At 37.2% G+C, this 24,361-nt stretch overlaps 1 protein-coding gene across 4 annotated transcripts in view; it reads left to right on the top strand.

The window, feature by feature from the left end:
* R3HCC1L (R3H domain and coiled-coil containing 1 like) overlaps window positions 1–24,361 on the top strand; it is a 91,106-nt gene that overhangs the window by 52,518 nt on the left and 14,227 nt on the right. For all 4 annotated transcript variants that reach the window (XM_060034318.1, XM_069541521.1, XM_060034317.1 and 1 more), the window contains 2 exons: window positions 1,457–3,264; window positions 19,922–20,097. In XM_060034318.1, coding sequence (XP_059890301.1) covers window positions 1,471–3,264; window positions 19,922–20,097 — 1,970 coding nt within the window. In that variant the 5' untranslated portion in view covers window positions 1,457–1,470. The remainder of the gene's footprint in view (window positions 1–1,456; window positions 3,265–19,921; window positions 20,098–24,361) is intronic.

Genomic DNA, 24,361 nt, shown 5'->3' with positions numbered 1-24,361 from the left:
TTGTGAGTCCACCTACCAGTTCTTAGTAGCCCATATTTTACCATCTTACAGTTCATCATGATATATTTTGTCAGGTGTTTTGCTACCTGAGATCAAGATACATTGTGTCTATGGCATCCCCTCCAATGAAATATACTTTAGTACTCCTATTTTGAAAAATAGACGTTTTAAAAAGATTTGGCATGGCTAAATGTTGAAGTCATATTCTTCCACAAATGGAAAGATAGAAAAGCCATGCAGAATGATGAGCTAGATAATAATTAAGACATCAAAAGAGAAAAGGAACAGGTGGATCACTGGAGACACTTGATGATCAGGGCCATGGTATATCCCTGGGCTGAAAAGAAAATTGCCTGGCCATGAAAGTGGAGCTTCTTCACTGAGGAAGTATTCTGATCAGGTGAAATTTTAGGGATCTGTAATAGAGTGGACAGGATTTGTTAGCCTTTCCCTCTTACTGTCTTTTTCCTTTGAAAGGTATGTGGTGAAATATTAACAGTGGGTGCTTCTGAGTGTATATGGGTGTTTCTTTGCTATGTGTAGGACCTTCTTATTCTCTTTGCTCTGGGCAAACTAGTATGTACTTCACAGTATTATTTTGAAGATGAAAAGAATAACTCAGTATGAGATTGTCTAGTGCATTTCCTCATATTTTGTAGATAGTAAATAAAGTTTTATTTAACCTTTGTTAAATTTTTTCTCCTTGTTAAATTCCATCGACCAACCATGGTAGAGATTGTCAGGGAGTTACCAGTGAGTTGTCCCATCACATTCCTTGGCCTCCACCCTCCTTTATCCTACCCAGACCCATTTTATTGCTACTAGAAGGAAGAAAAATTTATAGTAGGTCACTTGATTAAATAGTGTTAATAGAATGATGACTTTCTCTTTCCCACTACCTGTTTCTTTCCTAAAAATCATAGTGCACAAGCAGCATCTTCTAGAAAGCAGTCCATGATTAGTTGTCTCATTTTCTAGCCCACATTCAAGTTACTCTCATTCATATGTTACTCTTAAAATCATACTTATGTATATATATTTGTGTTGAACAAATGTGCTTTTAGGGGTTCTCCTTGAATGTATTCTTCAGTGTAAATTTTGAGCTCCTAAGATGGTTGTGTTTTATGAGTACCTGATAGCCTGTAATCACTTTTCTCATCTGTTTTAATTCAGCTGAAGACAAGGCTACTTGTTAAAAAGTAGAGAGGACTTGGAAGGTAGAGGAAAGAGGCTATATGGATAAAATTCATGGGCTCATGAGTTATTTTGGAATTTACTCTCCTTAGTTGCTTACCTGATTGCATTAATTATTTTATGGCAGGTTTTACTTTTTTTTAACTTAAGGGTTTCTATAGGATGGATTAGTAGGCCCTCTACCTAGTCTTTTAAAATCTCTTGGCTCAATACATTGTAATTAGTTTTTGGTAATTGAATCTTTCTCTCTTTTTTCTTGCAGATTGAGGGGGTGCCATGCAGCGAGAAGCAGAGAGATGCAGAGTTCGAGTCAGGAGGCCTGACATGGCACTTTATGTACCCAAAGCTCGAAGGGACATAGTAGTGCACAAATCAGGTGATGAGGGAAAAAGCTGTGGTCCACCTAACTCCGTGGTAAAAGAAGAACAAAAGGACGATTCTTTCTCTCAAAAGGGGATCATTAGAGACAAGCGTGAGGCTCAAAGACTAAGTATTAATCCAGATAAAAAGGAACACAATCATAGGGAAGGAAAGAAATCTTCAACAAAATTTAAGAAAGATGTGTGGCTTCAAGAAAGAAATAAAGATAGTGTTTGTACTAAGAGGGCAACCACAGAATCCGAAAAAGTATTATCCCAAGGACATCAGCAAAGAGTCCCAAATCCTGGGATTATACCTATCATACCTTTACAAAGACATTTTAAACCAAAGAAGGTAGAGTGTTTGGAGGTTGAAACCAGAGATGTGACAGAACAGGATGGGTTGCTTCAATCTCAGTCTTGTTCAGAAATCAGTAAGGCTCAGGTTCCAAACAAACCATTCCAAAATGTGGAATTCTGTGATTTCAATAGGCATGAACTAAATGGGGAAACATTTGAAGATAGAAATTTGGAAAGCAGAATGGAAACTGATGCCAGGGTTGCAGAGATACTATCCCAATTTCCTGGAGATTTTAGCTCTGTGGTGAAACCTGAGAGTATGATTGCACCAGTAAAACCAAGCTCTGATTCTGGAATTGTACAACAAGGCATGCAGACATCGGGTGGAATGCTGAAGCGCAGCAACGGAGGCATCACCACTGATTCTGTTCCTGGAAGTCCAGTTGGTATCATTGATCAGACTTGCATAGACTTGGATGCTGAGAATGTTGGTGATACAGCCAACAGTACAGATTTCATCTTGGGTCAGAAAGGTATAGATTCCATTCCTGAGACTATGGGTCACATCTCTCATCAGATGACTACAGTCAGCAAATTAGAGAGCATAAATGGCATTTTTGATCCAACAATGATTAGAGAGTGTGAGGAGAATGACAGCACTGCTGATGAGTTATGTGTAAAGTGTGAATCTTCTGATACAGCTGTCCTTGCTCATGAAACATATACAAATAATGGATCTAAGAGTGTAGGTGACATTACCAATAAGACATGTATGATGGACATTACAGATATCATATCTGATCAAATAACTGTAGTTGCTGTTAGAGTAGCTCATGAGGCCTGTAGCAACACAAGTAGTTTCTCAGACTATTTCGAAATAAGTGCAGATACATCCCCTCTTCATGTAGCTAAAAGGGGGAATGACACTGAACATTTCAGCAACCTGACTGCTTGCTCAGATATTTATGCTGAGAGTGTTTCATCTAGTTTCACAGAGTCAACAGGAAAGTTGATAGAGAGCTTGTCAGATTGTGCTTCCTCCTTACCTGTAAAGAAGATTGCTGGTAGTAATTGTAACACTTTTTTGGACTCTGAACTCAGTATGTTAAGTGGGACAAAAGTATTTTCAGACAGTGCTTTGGGCAGTGATCAAGATTGTACTGGTGATATAACAGAGGCATTGCATGAACTTAAAACTGCTGAAGAGTTCAAAACAAAAGAAGAAGATGGCTCAGAGACTACAGAATTTGGTGTAACCTTTCCTGATATAGAATCAGTGTCTGTGGAAACATCCATGGAATCGAAAGCAACTGATATGTCTCACACAGAAGCAAGTGCTGCTACTGAGGAGAGCTGGGAGTCTATGTTTAATGATGATGGTGACTGCCTGGACCCACGTCTTCTACAAGAGGTATGTTTTAGTGGAAACTGGTTGGCTCTTAGGTGGTTCATCAATTCATAGGACCTAGGATTTTAGGGGTAATTTTGATAGACATATTTATACATTCACACACATTACATCCAATGTAACAGTTTTGCAAGAAACTGTTAGGTTGGCCAAAAAGTTCGTTCGGGTCTTTCCATAATATCTTACGGAAAAACCTGAACGAACTTTTTGGCCAACCCAGTAATAGGATTGTAGATTGAGAAAAGAATATCTGATAGATCTTTAAGAAACAAAGCATACAGTGTTGAACTATATCTATTATAGCCAAATCCTGAGAGATCTTACTGAATAGGTTAAAGATGAATTTAATGGATTCTGGCTAACTGTTGAGAAGATACAGAGGGAAACTTCTTCCAAAGGGCTTTTCTGTGTTGACAAGATGTATTTCACACTGGCCTATTTGAGGGGAGAAGAATAATTTATTATTCATATTTATTTTATTTTTCCAGCAGATGTTGGAATGATGTTAGACACTATAGAGGGAAGGGAAGGGTGTAATAAAGGAAGGTATGATTGTTTTTTTAAGGAGTTTGTGCTGAGTTGAAGAGTAATTGATTGTTGAATATGCTGGCTAGTTAGAGTTCATAAATACAAAATGTTGGATTTGAAGGCATCTTAGAAATTATTTAGTTCAATTTTTTTCATTTTCTTAGTTTAGACATTCCCTCTTCCAGCATTTAAATTCCTTACCATAAATAAGAATCATTGGTTTTGAATAGTAGAATCATTCCCCCTTTTATTCCTTACACCTTTGCCCAGAAGGGGAAAAAATGATTTTCCCTATAAAATCTCCAGTTTTGTAAATGGGGAAATTGAAGGTTAATGGTTGTATCTTTAAGACAAGCGGAATCAGTATTTCAATCTACTTCTGTCTTAATCCAGTATATATGTTCTTTCTACCAGACCACTTCCTCTCCTATAAAATAGTTTTGTTTGAGTGACTCCATAGAGCCTTTTGATTCTGAGAGTTGAACCAGAAGTACAGAAAAATGTTCACAAGCATGTATAAAAGAGACACGTGAGACTGAAGAGGGCAGCGCATTGGACAGAATTGACTTTCCAGTACCATGCGCTTCCTCCTTATTCTTAGGAGGTGTTTGCATGCACATTTGTACCACAGTTAGTACTTCTTATGGGCGAGTCAGGAAACAGCAGGTCTTAAACATTTCTTAAAAGAATATAGAGCAGAAGGCACCTACAAATTAACATTCATGAATCCTTTGAAATTGCATGCAGACTTTTGTAGGTAAGTGCAGTTTTTCATAACTTTTATCGGATTCTCAAAGGTGATAGTTCCCCAAAGTATGGTCCCTGGACCAGCAGCATAAGCAGCACCTGGGAACTTGTTAGAAATGCAGACTCTTCAGCCAGGCTGTCTTTATGTTTATGAGACTGTCAAGTGATTCTGATGCACATAAAGTGAGAATCACAGCTCAAAGACAACATACAAACTTAAATTATATCAAGATGTGAGTGTGGTAACCAGAAGTGGCTGTCAGCTCATAATCAGAAAGCAAAACACTGTTCAGCAGAGGTTTTAGACCCAAATCAGGCTAAGATGTACTAATAATATGGTAAGTTAGGTGAATATAGAGAAGTTAATAAGGATCCAGACATTGGGAGAAGGCCTTAGTCTGGGGAAGGAAGCAGTGTTCTTAGGAGTTGGCAAAGGGACTGCTTAAGGGGGTAGGAGAGCACAGGTGTACGTGGGAGAGAAGAAACAGCTTCCTACAAAAGAAGGGCATGGGACACAGAGCCTTTTGTACATGGTAGACCTAGTAAATATTTACTGAATGGATGTAGGCAGTAGGGCAGAGTTGCTTTCTGCCTTTTTAGGTTAGCCTCCAGGAGCTTTCAAAACATCATTGCTGCCGGAACTTGGATTCTGTGTGGTAGGTTAGGGATATGGCTTCTGTATTGGCGGGAGGGAGGTTTAGGTGTGCAACTCTGTTGTTCAGCTCTTAACACTGTTTAGGTGCAAAAGAATTTAGGCAACTGAGTCTTTTGAGAAGCATAGTAATATAGCCAGAGGACACTAGCCTGACCTAAAGCTGGGAATGGCAGGAAAACGGAGCAGGTAGTGTTTTAAGCTGAAGACAGCCAGTGCCTGGGTATTGCGTTTGTATATCTTCTGAGGTGTTTGGTAGAGATTGGAGTCTGTGTGGAGGCATGAGGATAGAAGAGAGCAAGAAAGAAGTTGGATTGAGAATGCAAGTAATGGATCCAACTCCAAGCTATTGCCTCCTGTGCTCTGGGTTTTAGAAGATGTAATAATAATAATGTTATTAAAAGATGTCACAAATCCAAGAACATTAATAGCTTTGGTGACTATTACTCCTAATTTATTATTTATACTGTTCCAAATGTACGTTATTAAAGGCTAAACCAGAGTGTCTGTCTACCTTGAAAACTTTCCAACCAAAGATTTTTGGCTCTTTTCCCAGCTGGCCTGTTTCTTTGTTGACAATGGCTAGCCATACAGGTATGCCTAGTACTTCTAATAGGCAGGGAAGTATGCTCTAGAGCAGGGTGTGGTAGCCATTGGCATGTGAAGCAGTTTCCTGTGACATTTGAACTTCTGAAACTGCCTGAAGGGTTTAGGTCATTGTTGAGCTCCCAGAACTGCAACTCTTGATGAGTCTCCAAAGATTACACATCTCCTAAAACCGTGGTATGGGATGCCCAGAAATTGAAGTTGATAATTGATAAAGAAAAGGATGTTGGCATGACTTCTTTTAACCCTTTGAGATCTTGGTACCAGCACACAGGAATTATTGTTGTCTAGATAAAACTTCCTCTGCTGCCTCCTGTACTGATCAGCAAACCTATTGGTAGGAGGGTTAGTAAGATACCAGCAGCATAACATTGATGTTGATAGACACTGACATCTGGTCCCTTCACTGGCCATTTCTGGTCCTGATGTGTGTTTTTAGATAGCGGTAAATATTTAGGTAGGAGTTTCCTTTTGTTATAGAAGGTTGCTAACAAGGTATGACCATGGAAAAGAGAAAAGGAACACCATTCATTCCCAAACCATCTTCCTTCTGTGTGTGCCTACTCATGTTCATACTTCATCAGTGGTATCTTTCCATCTGGTCTTCCCAATCATGCTGGGAAGACGAGGAAATCCAGATATGTCTCCTCGGCTTTCTCAGTCTTCCTCTTGACTAAAATTTAATCTGCCACAGTGTTTTCACTGTTCAGTCTGGATAGCATCTTCCCAAGAATGCCAGCATCAGTTTGCCATATTAACCTTTCTGTACTGTCTAAATAGGAGCCAAGTCCAAGTTGGTTCAGGATATTCACTTGGTCCCTGCCCATATATTCGTGTACCATATGTTACTATTCATTAGAGGAAACTGGAGCTCTCAAATTTGTCCTCTGGCACTGGGGTCAGTAAGTGATCATCTGACATGCTTCATTATTGTAGCTTTCTTTTTTCTTCCTTTGGTTCTCCTTTTCTGCATTCTTATTCACTTTTGCCCTTTCTTCTCTTTTACTGTGCCTTAATCCAAAGCTATGGCCATGGCTTTCTCTCATTGATGATAATCAGTGATATTGAGATGTTGCTGATACCTATTCTAGAGAAATATTTTTTTTAAGATTTATTTATTATTTATTTATTTTTGGCTGCGTCAGCCAAAAATAAAGCAGCACGTGGGATATTCATTGAGGCATGCGGGCTCTTTCCTTGTGGTGCGTGGGCTCTTCGTTGCGGGCTGTGAGCTTCTCTCTAGTTGTGGCATGTGGGTTTTCTCTTCTCTAGTTGTGGCACGCAGGCTCCAGGGTGCATGTGCTCTGTAGTTTGTGGCACGCAGATTCCAGAGCGAGTGGGCTCTGAACTTTGCGGCATGTGGGCTCTAGTTGTGGCACGCGGGCTTAGTAGTTGTGGCACGCGGGCTTAGTTGCCCGGCGGCATGTGGGATCTTAGTTCCCTGACCAGGGATTGAACCCGCATCGAACCTGCATTATAAGGTGGATTCTTTACCACTGGACCACCAGGGAAGTCCCTAGAGAAATCTTTAGATGGCACCTTGAATGGCATTCTACTCATTCTGTGTTAATAAATTTTATGAAGTCAAAGTTTGCATTTCTGGCCTTGGTTTCTTGATAAGGTCAGTGGAGGCATAGCCTAGATATATTAGATAATTTTATTTGCAGATAGGAAACACCACTGAAGACATTATCTACTCTTATATTTAATGTATAAAATGTTATGTAAAGCAACTATACTCTAATGAAAATTAATTTTAAAAAAAGTTGGAGTTTAAAAGTCTGAATGTATCCTTCTGCTGTTGTAAAGGATTTATGCCCAAAGCAGTATAGAAAAGGGATGAAAGCCATAACTTATGCTGTATATTATACACTGTAGTTTTATTATCTTTTAAGGGAACTCTTTTTGGATGTGTTAGAACTTAGGTCATGAAAAATTTGAAAAGGCTTGAAATACTTTTAAAAAAATAGTGTTATTTCCCTATTTGCCAAAGATAGGAAGTTAAATGGGTGAAACATTTTAATTCTAGCTTTTGATTTATTCACATTACCATGGACAAACATGAAAAATTTATTTTCTTCAGTTTCTACTGAAGAGTAGAAACTGAGTTAGTAAGCAGTTAAGTAGCTACAGGGTAATAGTGGAAGAGAAAATAGAAACAAAAGGTTTGAATAACCTAACCTACATAATTGAGAATTAGCTATATGGGTTAATTCTGTAAGTAATTATGTAAATAGACATGGTGATATTTGAAGCAACCGCAGTAATGTTATACCATTAACTCCTGGTCAAGTCTCTGTTGTCCATGTCCCTGTAACCCCCTGATATCCCTAATATTTAAATTTGTTATAGCCACAACTATAGTTTAAAATGGTTTATTACGTTTAATTAAAAGTACCTGGGGCTTCCCTGGTGGCGCAGTGGTTGAGAGTCCGCCTGCCAATGCAGAGGACGCGGGTTCGTGCCCCGGTCTGGGAAGATCCCACATGCCGCAGAGCGGCTGGGCCCGTGAGCCATGGCCGCTGAGCCTGCGCATCTGGAGCCTGTGCTCCGCGACAGGAGAGGCCACAACAGTGAGAGGCCCGCGTACTGCAAAAAAAAAAAAAAAGTACCTACAGAAGTGTTCTTATTCCTACCTTCCAAGATCAGAGGCAGGATTATAACATAGGCCTTGAACAATAAGGACTAAGACCTGGAACTTTAACCTGTCTAAGAGAGAAAACTGTACGTCTTTTTTAAAAAAGTGGAATGTTAGCATTGAAAGGGACCTGTAACATAATGTTTTATGTTTACCTCTTGCTTTATAGCTAAAGCAAGTAAGGCCCAGAAAGGTTGTTACTGACCTAGCTAAGGTTAGTGCCAGAGTTGGCACTAGAATCCCAGTCTCCTGGTTTCTAACCCTGGGCTTTTTCCATGACAGTAAGCCTTTGCCTCTACCTAAAGCTCTCAGCCAATCAACAGACATTGTACAACCGTACTGTGCCCAGCTCTGATATTGGTGATATGAGGGATAAAAGAGAAGGATAAGAATGTTTAAGGAGTTTATAGTCTTGTGGAGCTGATGAAACTTATTCTCAGAAATGTCTGGAAAAAAATAAAGAAGTATTCTATCTCATTGAATTGAAAATGCTGTTGATTGTGAAATATATCATTATTTTATGTATCACTAAGAAAGAAATTAAACTTTTACACAATGCTTACCCTTTAGAATTTTAATTTTATACATATGGAAAGAGCTCTTAATTAGACATAAATTTTTTATCACATGTCATCTCTTACATAAAGAAAATGTAGGTGAAATAAATTGGTTCTCATTTCCTAAAACTTTGTGTTTATAGTCCAACTCTTTCTAATGATTTCTTTTTTTTTGGAATTAGAACCCAACTGTTCCTTTTTCTTCCTTTTTTTTAAAATTTAATTTTATTTATTTTTTTTGGCTGCGTCGGGTGTTAGTTGCAGCACGTGAGATCTCCATTTGAGGCATGCAGGATCTTTCGTTGTGGAGAATGGGCTTCTCTTTAGTTGTGATGTGCAGGTTTTCTCTTCGCTACTTGTGGCGTGCAGGCTCCAGGGCACGTGGGCTCTGTAGTTGAGGCACGTGAGCTCAGAAGTTGTGGCGTGCAGGCTTAGCTGCCCCATGGCAGGTGGGAACCTAGTTCCCCAACCAGGGATCGAACCCATGTCCCCTGCATTGGAAGGTGGATTCTTTACCACTGGAACACCAGGGAAGTCCTAATAATTTTTTGACTCAGTCATTGATACTGATGTCTTTCCGTCCTGTTACCATCTTCTGTTCCATCAACAACTTTGATGATACAGCATTTCTTAAAAGTATACATAAAAGAAGCAAAAATCATTGTTGCTGGATTCTTAAGCCAGCTTTGCACTTATATAGGGCTATTCTTATATTCAGATTTTCTTCCACCCTGCTGACCACCCTTTCTGCAAATTTTGGTACTGGTGCTTTTGGTGCTCATTCATATTCAGACAAGCAGTGACAATATGCATGATTAAGATGCATACTGGTGTTGGAGATGTTAAAATGTGCATCTTAGAACTGATGAAATACGGTATATATCCAACTGCCAAGGGTTATGATATGGTAGTATAGGGAATGGAGAAACCATCAAAATAGAGTCAATAGGGAACACTTCAAGAGGAGATGAAGATTGAAGCTGGTGTTAAAAGAGAAGGATCAGGAGCAGACAAGGCATTCCAGGCTGTGAGAGCTTGTAAAAAATATGGAACGTTCCCAGGCTTAGGTCCTGAATTTGTCACTATCAGAAGTTTAGATGATCTCTTTTGAAATTTTGTTTTTGTTGTTGTTGTTTTCCTTTTATAATTTATTAAATTGGATTTTCTGCATGATTTATGTAGCCAGAACAATTAAAGTTTATTGGCAAAGGGAAATAAAAAAAGTGTCATTTTCCCCCAAAATTTCAGAATGCCATCCAGAATCATTTAAAAAATATGTATTTCATAAATCAAATTCTTATTGATGGGGGCTCTATGTAGAATCAGTCTCGATAAGCATGCATTTGGACAAAGTAATTAACTTGGGGCATGTGCATTTTATTCATTCCACAAGTATTTTTTGAACGCCTAGTTTGTGCAAGGTAACGTGTGCAGGGGGGGAATATAGGGATAAATATGACACATCCCTTGTAGTTGAATTATAGAATCAGAATATTGATGAGGAGACTGAAACTCCAGCCTTTCTTTCCAGCCTTACTCCCTGTATTAGTTTGCTAAGGCTGCCAGAGCATAGTACCCTAGACTGACTATGGCAAAGTACCACATAAATTTGTTTTCTCACAATTCTGGAGGCTAGAAGTCCAAGATCAAGGTGGCAGCAAGGGTTAGATTCTTCTGAGGCCTCTCTCCTTGGTTTGTAGATGGCCATCTTCTCCCTGTGTCTTTACATGGTCTTCCCTCTGTGTCTGTGTCCAAATTTCCTCTTTTTGTAAAGATACCACTCAGATTAGGGTCTACCCTATTTTAACTTAATACCTGTTTAAAGGCATTATCTCTAAATACAGTCATTTTCTAAGGTACTGGGGTTTATGGCTTTAACTCATGAATTTTGAGAGGACACAATTAAGCCCATAGCACTCCCCCAAGCCCTCACATTATTTAGTGTAACCACACTGAACTGTTTAATGAATACCACACTCCTTGCATGCCTTTGCACACTTCTGCCTATGGTACTTTTCTCTGTATAATTTCTTTACTTGGGCAGTGAATGAAACAAAGTTCCTTCCCCTCTATCCACTGGTAATACCTTCTTCATTCTTATAACTTTATTACATATTAAAATTCTTTGTTCAAGTTCTTTCTCTAATGTTATGTTCAATGTACATTAAATGTTGGTTAGGTGGTCAGGTTGAAGTTGGAGGAAGAGACAGGTCTTATTAATATAGGGTGTTATACAGTGAGTACTGTAAAAGTAGTGCAGATGAGGTAAACACTGTAGAAGTCTAGAGGAAGAGTCAGATTATACATGTGACCAAAAATAATGTGATCAAAGCAATAGGCAGGAAGAAGCAAGATGTGTTTAGGCATAGTATTACTCTTTGGTTGGAATGTAGCATATTTTAAAGGATGACATGACATAAAGCTAGAAATGTATATATTTTAGTACACTATTAATGAGGTAATAAATTACCACAAACTACTGTCTTAAAACAACACAAATTTGTCTTTTACAGTTCTGTAGGTAGAAGTCCAAAATGGGTCTCACTGGACTAAAATTAGGGTATTGGCAGGATTGTGATCCTTTCTGAAGACTCTAGGGGAGAACCCATTTTCTTACCTTTTTCAGCTTCTCCTACACGCTGCCCACATTCCTTGGCTCATGGCCCCCTTCCGTTTTCAAAGCCAGCAGTGGCCAGCCAAGTCTTTCTCATATTGCCTCACTCTGACACACTGACTCTTCTGAAACAATTTGCTTTTAAGGACCCTTGTGATTATATTGGGCCCACCTAGATAATCCAGCATTATCTCTCTATTTTACAGTCATCTGATTAGCATCTTTAATTCCACCTGCTACCTTAATTCTCCTTTGCCATGTATCATGTTCATAAGTTGAGGGAATTAGGACATGGACATCTTTGAGAGGCTGTCATTCTGCCAACCACAGGTAGGTTGGGTCCAGGTTATGAGCTTTAAATACAGCCATTGAAGATTTTTAATCAAAGGAATGTCATGATCAAAGCAGTATTTTGGGAAGTTTAATCTATAAGCTATATGGTGTCTCAAATATAGGACTGGAAAGAAATCAGCACCCCTGAGTTCTTTTCAGCTTTGCCATTGATCCTCCCTCCATCCCTCCTTTCCTCCCAGAACTGCTTGTATCCATAAATCCTTAATCAGAGGGAATTAGTTGTCCTGAACATTGATATAGTCACCGTTTCTGATTCTGTTCACTGTAAGGCCATTTCATCATGTTACGGAAGGAATACTAGACTAGCGGTCAGGAGACCTGAGTTATGATTCAAACTTTATCAGTAATTTGATTTGTAACCTTAGGGATGTCCTTTAGTCTCTCTGTGATGTAATTTTCCATCCTTATAATTGGGATAACAGTAGCAGCTGATCTAACATGCCCATCTGACAGATATAAATATAACTTTATCCCAAAATAATGTAGCATATATTTATTTTTTGTTTGTAGAGAGTAACTTGTGACTTCAGAACTTTTTGTTTTTCCTTTTGTATCTTGAAGAACCTAGTATCAAACAAAAAATAAAAAGCTCAGTGATCCATGCCTAGTTGACCTTCTGCTCTCTGCACCCTTTTTGTCCCCTTCTACAAATAGGAATCAGGCAATTATGTCATAGCAAGTCAGGTACTTTTTTTTTTTTAACATGTTTTTTGGAGTGTAATTGCTTTACAATGGTGTGTTAGTTTCTGCTGTTATCACAAAGTGAATCAGCTATACGTATACATATATCCCCATATCCCCTCCCTCTTGCATCTCCCTCCCACCCTCCCTATCCCACCCCCTAGGTGGTCACAAAGCACCAAGCTGATCTCCCTGTGCTATGCGGCTGCTTCCCACTAGCTATCTATTTTACATTTGATAGTATTTATAAGTCCATGCCACTCTCTCACTTCATCCCAGCTTACCCTCCCCCCTCCCCTTGTCCTCAAGTCCATTCTCTAGGTCTGCATCTTTATTCCTGTCCTGCCCCTAGGTTCATCAGAACCATTTGTTTTTTGGTTTTTTTTTTTAGATTCCATATGTATGTGTTAGCATACAGTATTTCTTTTTCTCTTTCTGACTTACTTCACTCTGTATGACAGACTCTAGGTCCATCCACCTCACTACAAATAACTCAATTTTGTTTCTTTTTATGGCTGAGTAATATTCCATTGTATATATGTGCCACATCTTCTTTAACCATTCATCTGTCGGTGGACACTTAGGTTGCTTCCATGTCCTGGCTATTGTAAATAGTGCTGCAATGAATGTTGTGGTACATGTATCTTTTTGAATTATGGTTTTCTCAGGGTATATATGCACAGTAGTGGGATTACTGGGTCATATGGTAGTTCTATTTTTAGTTTAAGGAACCTCCATACTGTTCTCCATAGTGGCTGTATCAATTTACATTCCCACCAACAGTGCAGGAGGGTTCCCTTTTCTCCACACTCTCTCCAGCATTTATTGTTTGTAGATTTTTTGACGCTGGCCATTCTGACTGGTGTGAGGTGATACCTCATTGTGGTTTTGATGTACATTTCTCTAATTCCTCCTGTGTGTCTTTGGAGAAATGTCTATTTAGGTCTTCCACCCATTTTTTGATTGGGTTGTTTGTTTTTTTGATATTGAGCTGCATGAGCTGCTTGTATATTTTGGAGATTAATCCTTTGTCAGTTGTTTCATTTGCAAATATTTTCTCCCATTCTTTTTTTTTTGATAAATTTGTTTATTTTATTTTATTTATTTTATTTATTGCTGCATTGGATCTTCATTGCTGCATCTGGGCTTTCTCTAGTTACGATGAGCTGGGGCTACTCTTCGTTGTGGTGTGCAGGCTTCTCATTGTGGTGACTTCTCTTGTTGAGAGCACTGGCTCTAGGCACGCAGGCTTCAGTAGTTGTGGTGCAGGGGCTTAGTTGCTCCGCAGCATGTGGGATCTTCCCAGACCAAGGCTCGAACCTGTGTCCCCTGCATTGACAGGCGGATTCTTAACCACTGTGCTACAGTCTTTTCGTCTCGTTTGTGGTTTCCTTTGCTGTGCAAAAGCTTTTAGGTTTAATTAAGTCCCATTTGTGTACTTTTGTTTTATTTCTATTTCTCTAGGAGGTGGGTCAAAAAGGATCTTGCTGTGATTTATGTCAAAGAGTGTTCTGCCTATGTTTTCCTCTGAGAGTTTTATAGTGTCTGGCCTTACGTTTAGGTCTTTAATCCATTTTGAGTTTATTTTTGTGTATTGCTTTAGGGAGTGTACTAATTTCATTCTTTTATGTGTAGCTGTCCAGTTTTCCCAGCACCACTTATTGAAGAGGCTGTCTTTTCTCCATTGTATATTCTTGCCTCCTTTATCAAAGATAAGGTGACTGTATGAGTGTGGGTTTATCTCTGGGCTTTCTATCCTATTCCATTGATCTATATTTCTGTTTTTGTGCCAGTACCATACTGTCTTGATTACTGTAGCTTTGTAGTATAGTCTGAAGTCAGGGAGCCTGATTCTTCCAGCTCTGTTTTTCGTTCTCAATATTGCTTTGGCTATTCGGGATCTTTTGTGTTTCCATACAAATTGTGAAATTTTTTGTTCTAGTTCTGTGAAAAACGCCATTGGTAGTTTGATGGGGATTGCATTGAATCTGTAGATTGCTTTGGGTAGTATAGTCATTTTCACAATGTTGATTCTTCCAATCCAAGGACATGGTATATCTCTCCGTCTGTCAGTATCATCTTTAATTTCTTTCATCAGTGTCTTATAGTTTTCTGCATACAGGTCTTTTGTCTCCTTAGGTAGGTTTATTCCTAGGTATTTTATTCTTTTTGCTGCAATGGTAAATGGGAGTGTTTCAGATTTTTCATCTATTCCTATTCATTAGTGTATAGGAATGCAAGAGATTTCTGTGCATTAATTTTGTATCCTGCTACAAATTCATTGATTAGCTCTAGTAGTTTTCTGGTAGCATCTATAGTATCTTGTCATCTGAAAACAGTGACAGTTTTACTACTTTTCCGATTTGGATTCCTTTTATTTCTTTTTCTTCTCTGATTGCCGTGGCTAAAACTTCCAAAACTATGTTGAATAATAGTGGTGAGAGTGGGCAACCTTGCCTTGTTCCCAATCTTACTGGAAATGGTTTCAGTTTTTCACCATTGAGAACAATGTTGGCTGTGGGTTTGTCATATGTGGCCTTTATTATGTTGAGGTACGTTCCCTCTATGCCTACTTTCTGGAGGGGTTTTATCATAAATGGGTGTTGAATTTTGTTGAAAGCTTTTTCTGCAGCTATTGAGATGATCATATGGTTTTTCTCCTTCAATTTGTTAATATGGTTTATCACATTGATTGATTTGCGTATATTGAAGAATCCTTGCATTCCTGGGATAAACCCCACTTGATCATGGTGTATGAACCTTTTAATGTGCTGCTGGATTCTGTTTGCTAGTATTTTGTTAAGGATTTTTTGCATCTATGTTCATCAGTGATATTGGCCTGTAGTTTCCTTTTTTTGTGACATCTTTGTCTGCTTTTGGTATCAGGGTGGTGGTGGCCTCACAGACTGAGTTTGGGAGTGTTCCTCCCTCTGCTATATTTTGGAAGAGTTTGAGAAGGATAGGTGTTAGCTCTTCTCTAAATGTTTGATAGAATTTGCCTGTGAAACCATCTGGTCCTGGGCTTTTGTTTGTTGGAAGATGTTTAATCACAGTTTCAATTTCAGTGCTTGTGATTCGTCTGTTCATTTTTCTATTTCTTCCTGGTTCAGTCTCGGAAGGTTGTGCTTTTCTAAGAATTTGTCCATTTCTTCCAGGTTGTCCACTTTATTGGCATATAGTTGCTTGTAGTAACCTCTCATGACCCTTTGTATTTCTGCAGTGTCAGTTGTGACTTCTCCTTTTTCATTCTAATTCTGTTAATTTGAGTCTTCTCCCTTTTTTTCTTGATGAGTCTGGCTAATGGTTTATCAGTTTTGTTTATCTTCTCAAAGAACCAGCTTTTAATTTTATTCATCTTTGCTGTCGTTTCCTTCATTTCTTTTTCATTTATTTCTGATCTGATCTTTATGATTTCTTTCCTTCTGCTAACTTTGGGGGTTTTTTTGTTCTTCTTTCTCTAATTGTTTTAGGTGTAAGGTTAGGTTGTTTATTTGAGATTTTTCTTGTTTCTTGAGGTAGGATCGTATTGCTGTAAACTTCCCTCTTAGAACTGCTTTTGCTGCATCCCATAGATTTTGGGTCATCGTGTTTTCATTGTCATTTGTTTCTAGGTATTTTTTGGTTTCCTCTTTGATTTCTTCAGTGATCTCTTGGTTATTTAGTAGCATATTGTTTAGCCTCCATGTGTTTGTATTTTTTACAGTTTTTTTTCTGTAATTGATATCTAGTCTCATAGTGTTGTGGTTGGCAAAGATACTTGATACAATTTCAGTTTTCTTAAATTTACCAAAGCTTGATTTGTGGCCCAAGATATGATCTATCCTGAAGAATGTTGCATGAGCACTTGAGAAGAAAGTGTATTCTGTTGTTTTTGGATGAAATGTCCTATAAATATCAATTATGTCCATCTTGTTTAATGTGTTATTTAAAGCTTGTGTTTCCTTTTTTATTTTCATTTTGGATGATTTGTTCATTGGTGAAAGTGGGGTGTTAAAGTCCCCTACTATGATTGTGTTACTGTCGATTTCCCCTTTTATGGCTGTTAGCATTTGCCTTATGTATTGAGGTGCTCCTATGTTGGGTGCATAAATATTTACAATTGTTATATCTTCTTGAATTGATCCCTTGATCATTAGGTAGTGTCCTTCTTTGTCTCCTGTAATAGTCTTTATTTTAAAGTCTATTTTGTCTGATAGGAGAATTGCTACTCCAACTTTCTTTTGATTTCCATTTGCATGGAATATCTTTTTCCATCCCCTCATTTTCAGTCTGTATGTGTCCCTAGCTCTGAAGCGGTACTGTTTTTTAGACTTGTTTTCAAGAGCAGGTTACTAGGCTTATAAGAGTCTTAAAACCCTCACTTTGGGAAGATAATTTAATTTAGTTGATTTTGTGGAAGCTGGTTCTACATATGAAGGACTACTCAGATTTCACTTATGCTTTATAAACAGCAAGCAGGCCCTTGGTAAAAATCATAAAATATTTGTGATTCATAACTCAAAATTATTTGCTGAGTTGTTTGCAAACTTTCCTTTCCTGTGGACTGTAATAGATTAGAATGAATCAAATTGTAAACCTTTCCCCTCTATTGTTGCTCTATCAAACATTTATTAGCCATATGAAAGAAAAATATATGAAGGTTGGTCATAAAATATGAAGGTTTCACATTGACAGTTGTGACAAGTATTGTCTCAATACATGTGACTCTTAACAGTAAATGTTTCAGTTGTCTACAGTAGAAATATGCAAACTACAAATGTGAGCCATGTATATAATTTAAAATTTCTATGAGCCACATTTAAAAAGGTAAAAATAAACAGGTAAAGTCAAGAACGTATTTTTAATATATCCAAAATATCATTTCAACATGTAATCAATATAAGAAATTATTAGTGAGATCTTTTATTTTTTGTATTAAGTCTTTGAAATTTGATGTGTATTTTATACATAAAACACATCTCAATTCAGACTAGCCATGTTTCTAGTACTCAGTAACCACATGTGGCTGGCAGCTACTGTGTTGGACAGTACAGGTCTACTGCAAAAAAGTCATTGCATCAAATCTTAGGGCCTTTCCTGAAATACATCTGTATTACTGTGTCTAACCCCTGTCTGATAGTGGTCTCTACCCTACCCGCCCCCACTCCCCTCTCACAATCATGCTCTGATCCTCACTTTATACCATATTGTCTTCTCTTAGGCATTTCCCCCTTCTGTGCCACATATTCCTTTCTCTTTACCCTGTCAAGGCCCCCTTGAATGTTTTGTTGAAATTCTCAGGAGAAAACACCATTAATAGTATGGCCTGCTACCTCTCAGCCTACCTCCCCCCAAAATGTGTTGCCAGTAGACATGTAAGCTGATTCCAACAATATCAGTACCATGGGAGTATGAAACAAAGTTCTCCTCTTAAGAAAAGTTAGGAGTCCCTGATAATAGTGGAGTCTTGAGTGTTATAGGAAAAACTAGTCAGGAGTATGTTACTTGTAGGCTTTATATCTATTTTCCCATGAAATGTAGAGTAGGAATTGTGTGTTTTGCTATTATTTACACTTTGCATTTAATCAGTACCAGAAGCTGAAGTGTTTAATAATTACCTCAAAAATGGGATGTAAGTATACAAGTTCAAATTTGCTGACCAGATTAGAGCAAAGGGCCATAATCAAATTTCCTTGCCAGACTATCCTGCCTCTCTTTTTTCTTCCTCTTTATAATCAGTTCTTATAGTTCCAAGATATTTGTAGTTAGGCATTGTTTACCTCTCACAATGCATTATTTAGCCCCAATTTATAAATGCATGGACATGCAGTGGTTTGTTTGGTTTGGTTTTTGCAAAGTAACTCAAAAAGTCCATGCCAGAAATTCAAAAATGAAGCAAATAGTTCCAAGGACAGTAGCATTAAAAAGTTAGAAATAAATTTAACAAAAGAAGTGTAAAACTTGTACCCTGAAACTACAACACATTTTTGGAAGAAATTAAAGAAGACCTAAATAAACATCCCATGTTTATCTTCTTTAATATTGTTAAGATACTACCCAAAGTGATTAACACATCCAGCTCAATCCCAGCTGTCCTGTATTTTTTGCAGAAATTGACAAAATGATCCTCTAATTCATTTGGAAATGCAAGGGACTCAGAATAGCCAAAATGATTTTGAAAAAGAACAAAGTAGGAAGACTCAAACTTCCTGATTTCAAAACTTATAAAACAACAGTAATCAAGACAGTGTGGCACTGGCATAAGGATGGACTTGCAAGTAATTGCAGATTACCCTCCTTTCTGGGGCTCTGAGTTATTCTAAACTGATACACCAGTCCACTGTAGGCTTTTAAGGATTTGTTAAACATTTAGCTGATATCTTCTTGCCCACTCATGTGGTGGCCACTTCTTCCCATGATCTGCCAGAGGCAAAAAAGTTTATATATTCTGTTTCTCTTTGGAGGGACATGTCATCCTGTGGATTTCAATTTTCTTGTGTACTCTGTGTTGCATACTCAGCTGTATGGTAAACTCAAGAAAAGTTATGATTTTATAGGTCAGTTGGTCTTTTCTCATTGTTACGGTGTGAGGAATATTCTCTTCCTGATTTCTACATCCTAAGCAGGGTAGAAATAACATGGTGCTTGGCCTATAATAGATTTAGCACCTAGTTAAAATATGTTTAAATTGGGTTGAAATTGAATTCTTACTTAGGTGACACGTAGTGTGCTAACACTTACTGCATCATCTCATTTAATCTGCACACCATAGAATAGTAGAATTTTAAGTATTCTTCATTACTATTAATTCCTGTATTAACCTGCTTTATGGAAATTCCTTTAGGTAGCTCTCATGCTAGGGAACTTAAATATAATTATTTGTGCCACTTACATTTGTCATAACAAATTTCTTTGTAAGCTACTGTCAACGAAAGGTAGACTAACAAAGTGTTTTTATTCTTAAAAATTTTGTTTTGTTTTTGTTCACTTTCAGAAACAAAACTATGGGTCTGATCAATAAGTTCAAATAAAACAAATGTTATTAATTCATCTCTTCAGCTATTTTCTGAAATTCATTTTCTAAGATGTGTTGTTCATAACTCACCACATTAATCAAAGTATTCCACATGTATAATATAAGCTGGGTGATAGAGCCCAGTCATTACTGTGTTCATGAACAGAGACAAATGATAAAGGTTAAAGAATAGGAACATGGAGACAAAAAGGATTGTTTATATATGGGAGGATATTTTACAATGCTCTGGCTTGATGTAACAGTCACATATATGCTTCCTCCTCTCTAGTTATCAGGGAATATGAAGAATAGAGAAAGCATCCAAGAACCTATATTTGATTATTACAACCATGAAGTTCCTGATATTGACCTCAGTGATTGTGAATTCCCACATGTCATTGAAATTTATGACTTCCCCCAAGAATTTCGTACTGAAGATCTTCTACGGATTTTCTGCACTTATCAGTAAGTACTTGCAAATGATTGGGGATGTTAGGGAAGGTGGAATGAAGTTTTCTTAAAATGTCTTCTGAAAGATCATCTTTTTTGTTTTTCTATTCCCGGCGTTTACTTTAGCATCAAGTTTGTTTATTGTCTTTTCCAAGTCCGTTAGAAATCCGTATCAAACCACTCTTCTTCTCAGTTCCTTTAAAAAATGCTAAATAGTCTTTCTAGACCCCATTTTAGCATTTAAGAAGAATGTCATCAATAATGACTTTGGAATCTGTCTTCATGGTACATTTAGTCCATTTATATTTATTGTAATTATTGATATATTTGGATGTATGCCTGCCATCTTTTTTTGTGTGTTTACTTGTCCCATATTTTTCTCTTTTCTCTTGCCTTCTTTTGGATTGATGAGGTATTTTTTTCACCTTCCATATTTTTGGGAAATGATCCTGTTTCTATTGTTTGGTGGTTACTTTAGAAATTATAAAATGCCTGCTTAATTTATCAATGGCTAAAGTTAATATTTTTACACTCTTTCCAAACATTCTAAGGGTTTTAAACTCCATTCCCCAATTCCATTCCAGTGTCTCCCGAACCTCCAACTAATATGCTATTGTGATTTAGTATTTTGAATCTTTTTTTCTTTTTAAATTCCATTTGATGTTACATTATTATTTTATATTATCAGCATTCAGATTCATCCACTTTCTGTATTCTTCATTTATACCTTCTTGTGTCTTATACCTTTCATCTGAAATCTTTTTCCTCTTGAATGAAACATGTTCTTTAGTATTTAATTTAGTAACAGTCTGCTGGTAACACACTTAGTTGGGTTTTGTTGTCATCATCGTCGTTGTTTCTTAATGGCTTTATTTCAACTTCATTCTTGAAAGACATTTTTGCTGGGTAGAGAATCTTAGGTTGGTAATTGTTTTTCTCAGAAACTTGAAAATTTTATTCTGCTTTCTCCTGGCTTTCTTAGTGTAGGATGAGAAGCCAGCTGAAAATCTGACGATTGCTTCTGAGAGTAATCTGTCTTTTCTCTTTGGGTGCTCTTAATGTTTTGTCTTTGGTATTGTGCATTTTCAGTATGATGTGGCTTTGTGTTTCTTTTGTTATTATTATTATTGAGCTTGTATTTTTCATTGGTTTTGGAGAAGACTAGACATTCTCTCTTCAAATATTGCCTCTGTACTAGTCTCTTTTATATTCTCTAAGATGCCAGTTAAAAGTAGATTAAACCTTCTCACTTAATCCTCGTGTTATCTCTTTCATATTTTCCATTTCTTTGTCTCCATTACATGCTGAGTAATTTTTTTAGCTCTAATTTCTGCTTTCTGATTTCTTCAGCTGTGTTTAATTTGCTGTTAAATCTGTCCATTGAATTTTTAAATTTCATTTTATGTTTCTCATTTTTCAAAGTTCTCTATTTTTCAAATCTGCATGGTCATTAGTTTCTTTTTTTTCTCCAAATATTTTCAAGAAGTATATTGAACATAGACCTTCTGTAGTCTATGTCTGGTAATTTCTTTACCTGAAGTCCTTTTAATTCTCTTTCTGCAAATTCTCACTCATAGTGCCTTGCTTCTTTTTTGGAGGTTTAGTTACTTTTTTAAAAAACTGTACAGCTGACCATTTCCTTTGGAATTTTACTTATGAGAATTGAGGCTTACAGTAAAAGAAGAGGATATCTCTTGAGAGGATATGTGTTTTCTTCTGCCAGGCACCAGGGGCCCTAACGGTCCAAAAGAGCTGTAAATTAAATTATTGATTTGAGGTTATTCTGACCACCGAGATAGAAATAGTCAAGTAGAGAATGATAAAAAAATGATTGTTATATGTCTCAACCAGTTTATTTTAAGACATATAAATATCCATTTACTTGCCAGTCTTTGATGTGGTGCCAAGGCCTTTTTTTTTTTTAAGTAACTAGTCTGTTGATGGCAGACTATCTTCTATTGAGTTCTTATATGTCACCCTGATATCACCTGTGTCTTCCAGCAAGAACTTTAATGTCCCTTCAGAGTCACCTGAGTGCAAATTCCTTATAGGTTAAAATGTTTTCTCTCTCTCTCTCTTCGTAAAATTTTTTTTTGGCTGTGCCGCATGGCTTCCAGGGTCTTAGTTCCCTGACCAGGGATTGAACCCAGGCCACAGCAGTGAAAGTGCCAGGTCCTAACCATTGGACCACCAGGGAATTCCCTCTCTCTCTCTCTCTCTCTCTCTTTTTTTTTTTTTTTTTTTTTTAGCTCTTTTGCCCAAACATAATTGATAATAGCTGTTTCGGTTTTTTTAGTGACTTTATCTTTCTCTAGTCTTCCAAACCATAGACACAACTTTTCTTTTTCACACTCATATTTCATCGTTTTAATTTTATTTAATAAATTAAATTATGTAGTGAAAATGTAAATTAAAACTGATATAAGTGGGTTTGAGAATAATTGCACTACCTCTTATATATGTATGTAATTCATACATATGTATGAGAAGGTAAAAGAGTCAGAAGTATACCTCTGTATCTTTAGCTTATAAGAAAAAATAAGCTTCAGGAATAAAGAAGTAATCCCCAAAATAAGTTATTAAGAAAAAGATTTTCAGGGTCTGGAAGAAAGTCATTACCAAGAAGGGATTATACTTTAATGCTCCAATCCTGACATTAACAATGAACCAGATCTAACAATGAACCAGGTCTGTTGTCTGATACACAAATTTAAAGTTAAAATTCAATTCATGTACATCTTGAATTAGGGTATAGCTCCCAACTTTTCCTTAAGGGTTAGATAGTAATTATTTTAGGCAACTCTGCCATCGTTGCACAAAAGTAGCCATAGACAACAGGTGTGGCTACAGACAATGAGTGTGGCTGTATTCATTGAAACTTTATGTACAAAAACAAGCACCCTGTTTTTTTGTAAAACTCTAGAACAGGCAAAACTAGCAGCCAGGTATCTCACTTAAATTTTGTTGGTTGAGGGGACAGGAGTAGCACTTATCAGTTATGTAACTAAAAGAGAGGAGGAGTGACTAGATCATGGAGGACAGTTAACACTCTCTGCCATAGATCTTACACTAAACATATAGTGTAGATCAGTCAGTCTAATTCATTACGATTATGTTAAGACTCGGTATCAGGGTCTGTTCCAGATAAAGTGCATAATAGGTTTTAAAAAGCAGTCAATGAGATTAAATCCAAAATTAGAACTACCTTAGGTTGTCATTAATAATGATGACTTTTAAGACCAAGAATTGATTTTGTTGATGTCTGGAATTTCCTGAAGATTAGTTATTTCTTAAGAATTATTAACTTCCCTTGCTTTGTTTCTTCCTAATCTTACCTGCAGATCATTTTTCTATGAAACAGGAAAACATTCTCAAAAGGGGGAAGCATTTTAAAGGGTTATGAAATTCTGAAGTCTAAAAGGCCCTCCAGAGCCCGTCTAAGTTTTTCTCTTTCTTTTGTCAACTATCTTATAATATAGACTTCCACTGTTGAACTTTCTCATAGTCTTCAACCCCTGTGGTCATTTTATGCGATGGTCAAACTGACCCTTACATTCAGGAAATTGTCTAACTAACCTTCAAAGCCTCTTTATTCCTTTTTCCTTCAAAGGAAATTTTTTCTTGACTAGTTGTTAAAGAGGGAAGATATTTTAGCAGTTGCCTTTTTTTTTTCTTTATAGTGCTTTATAAAAAAAAGAAAAGGTCATGGTGCAAAAGCGTATAATAATAATGCCTGTTGAGTCAAACACCAGAGTCAACTTCATATTTTAATCACATCTTCATCAATATTAATCATCTTCCTGATGAATATTGCTATTAATAATAAAAAATAATGGGCACTATTCATTTATTAGATGTCCACTAAGTGCTCAACACTGTGCCCTTTACCTTGTCATGGATGATCTCACTTCCGTTTTCACAGCAACTCTGTTATGAAGGAACTGTACCCATTTCTACAGATGAGCAGACCTAGCTTACAGAGAGATTAAACCTGCCCATGGTCTGAAGGTGGCAGAACCTGAGTTTCCCTTTCTTACTTCACTTCTACAACTGGAAAGAAAGAATAGGTCAGCCTCTCTGATTAGAGTTGTCCCTTTTCTCCCTTATTTGATTGATTGATTGATTGATTTTGCTTTGAATGACCTGTCTCCCTCTTCCTCTCTGTCCTTGAGCCTACATTTGCATTAAATCCAGGTGACCTTCCCTGCCTACCTCCTCCTCTAATATTCTTCTACCCCTCCTATGCTTCCTGTTCCACCTCTTCTAGTTCCAGTCCCCT

The sequence above is a fragment of the Delphinus delphis genome, chromosome 16, assembly GCF_949987515.2.
Source record: "Delphinus delphis chromosome 16, mDelDel1.2, whole genome shotgun sequence".
NCBI lineage: Eukaryota > Metazoa > Chordata > Mammalia > Artiodactyla > Delphinidae > Delphinus > Delphinus delphis.
This window is presented reverse-complemented; position numbering and strand designations above follow the sequence as displayed.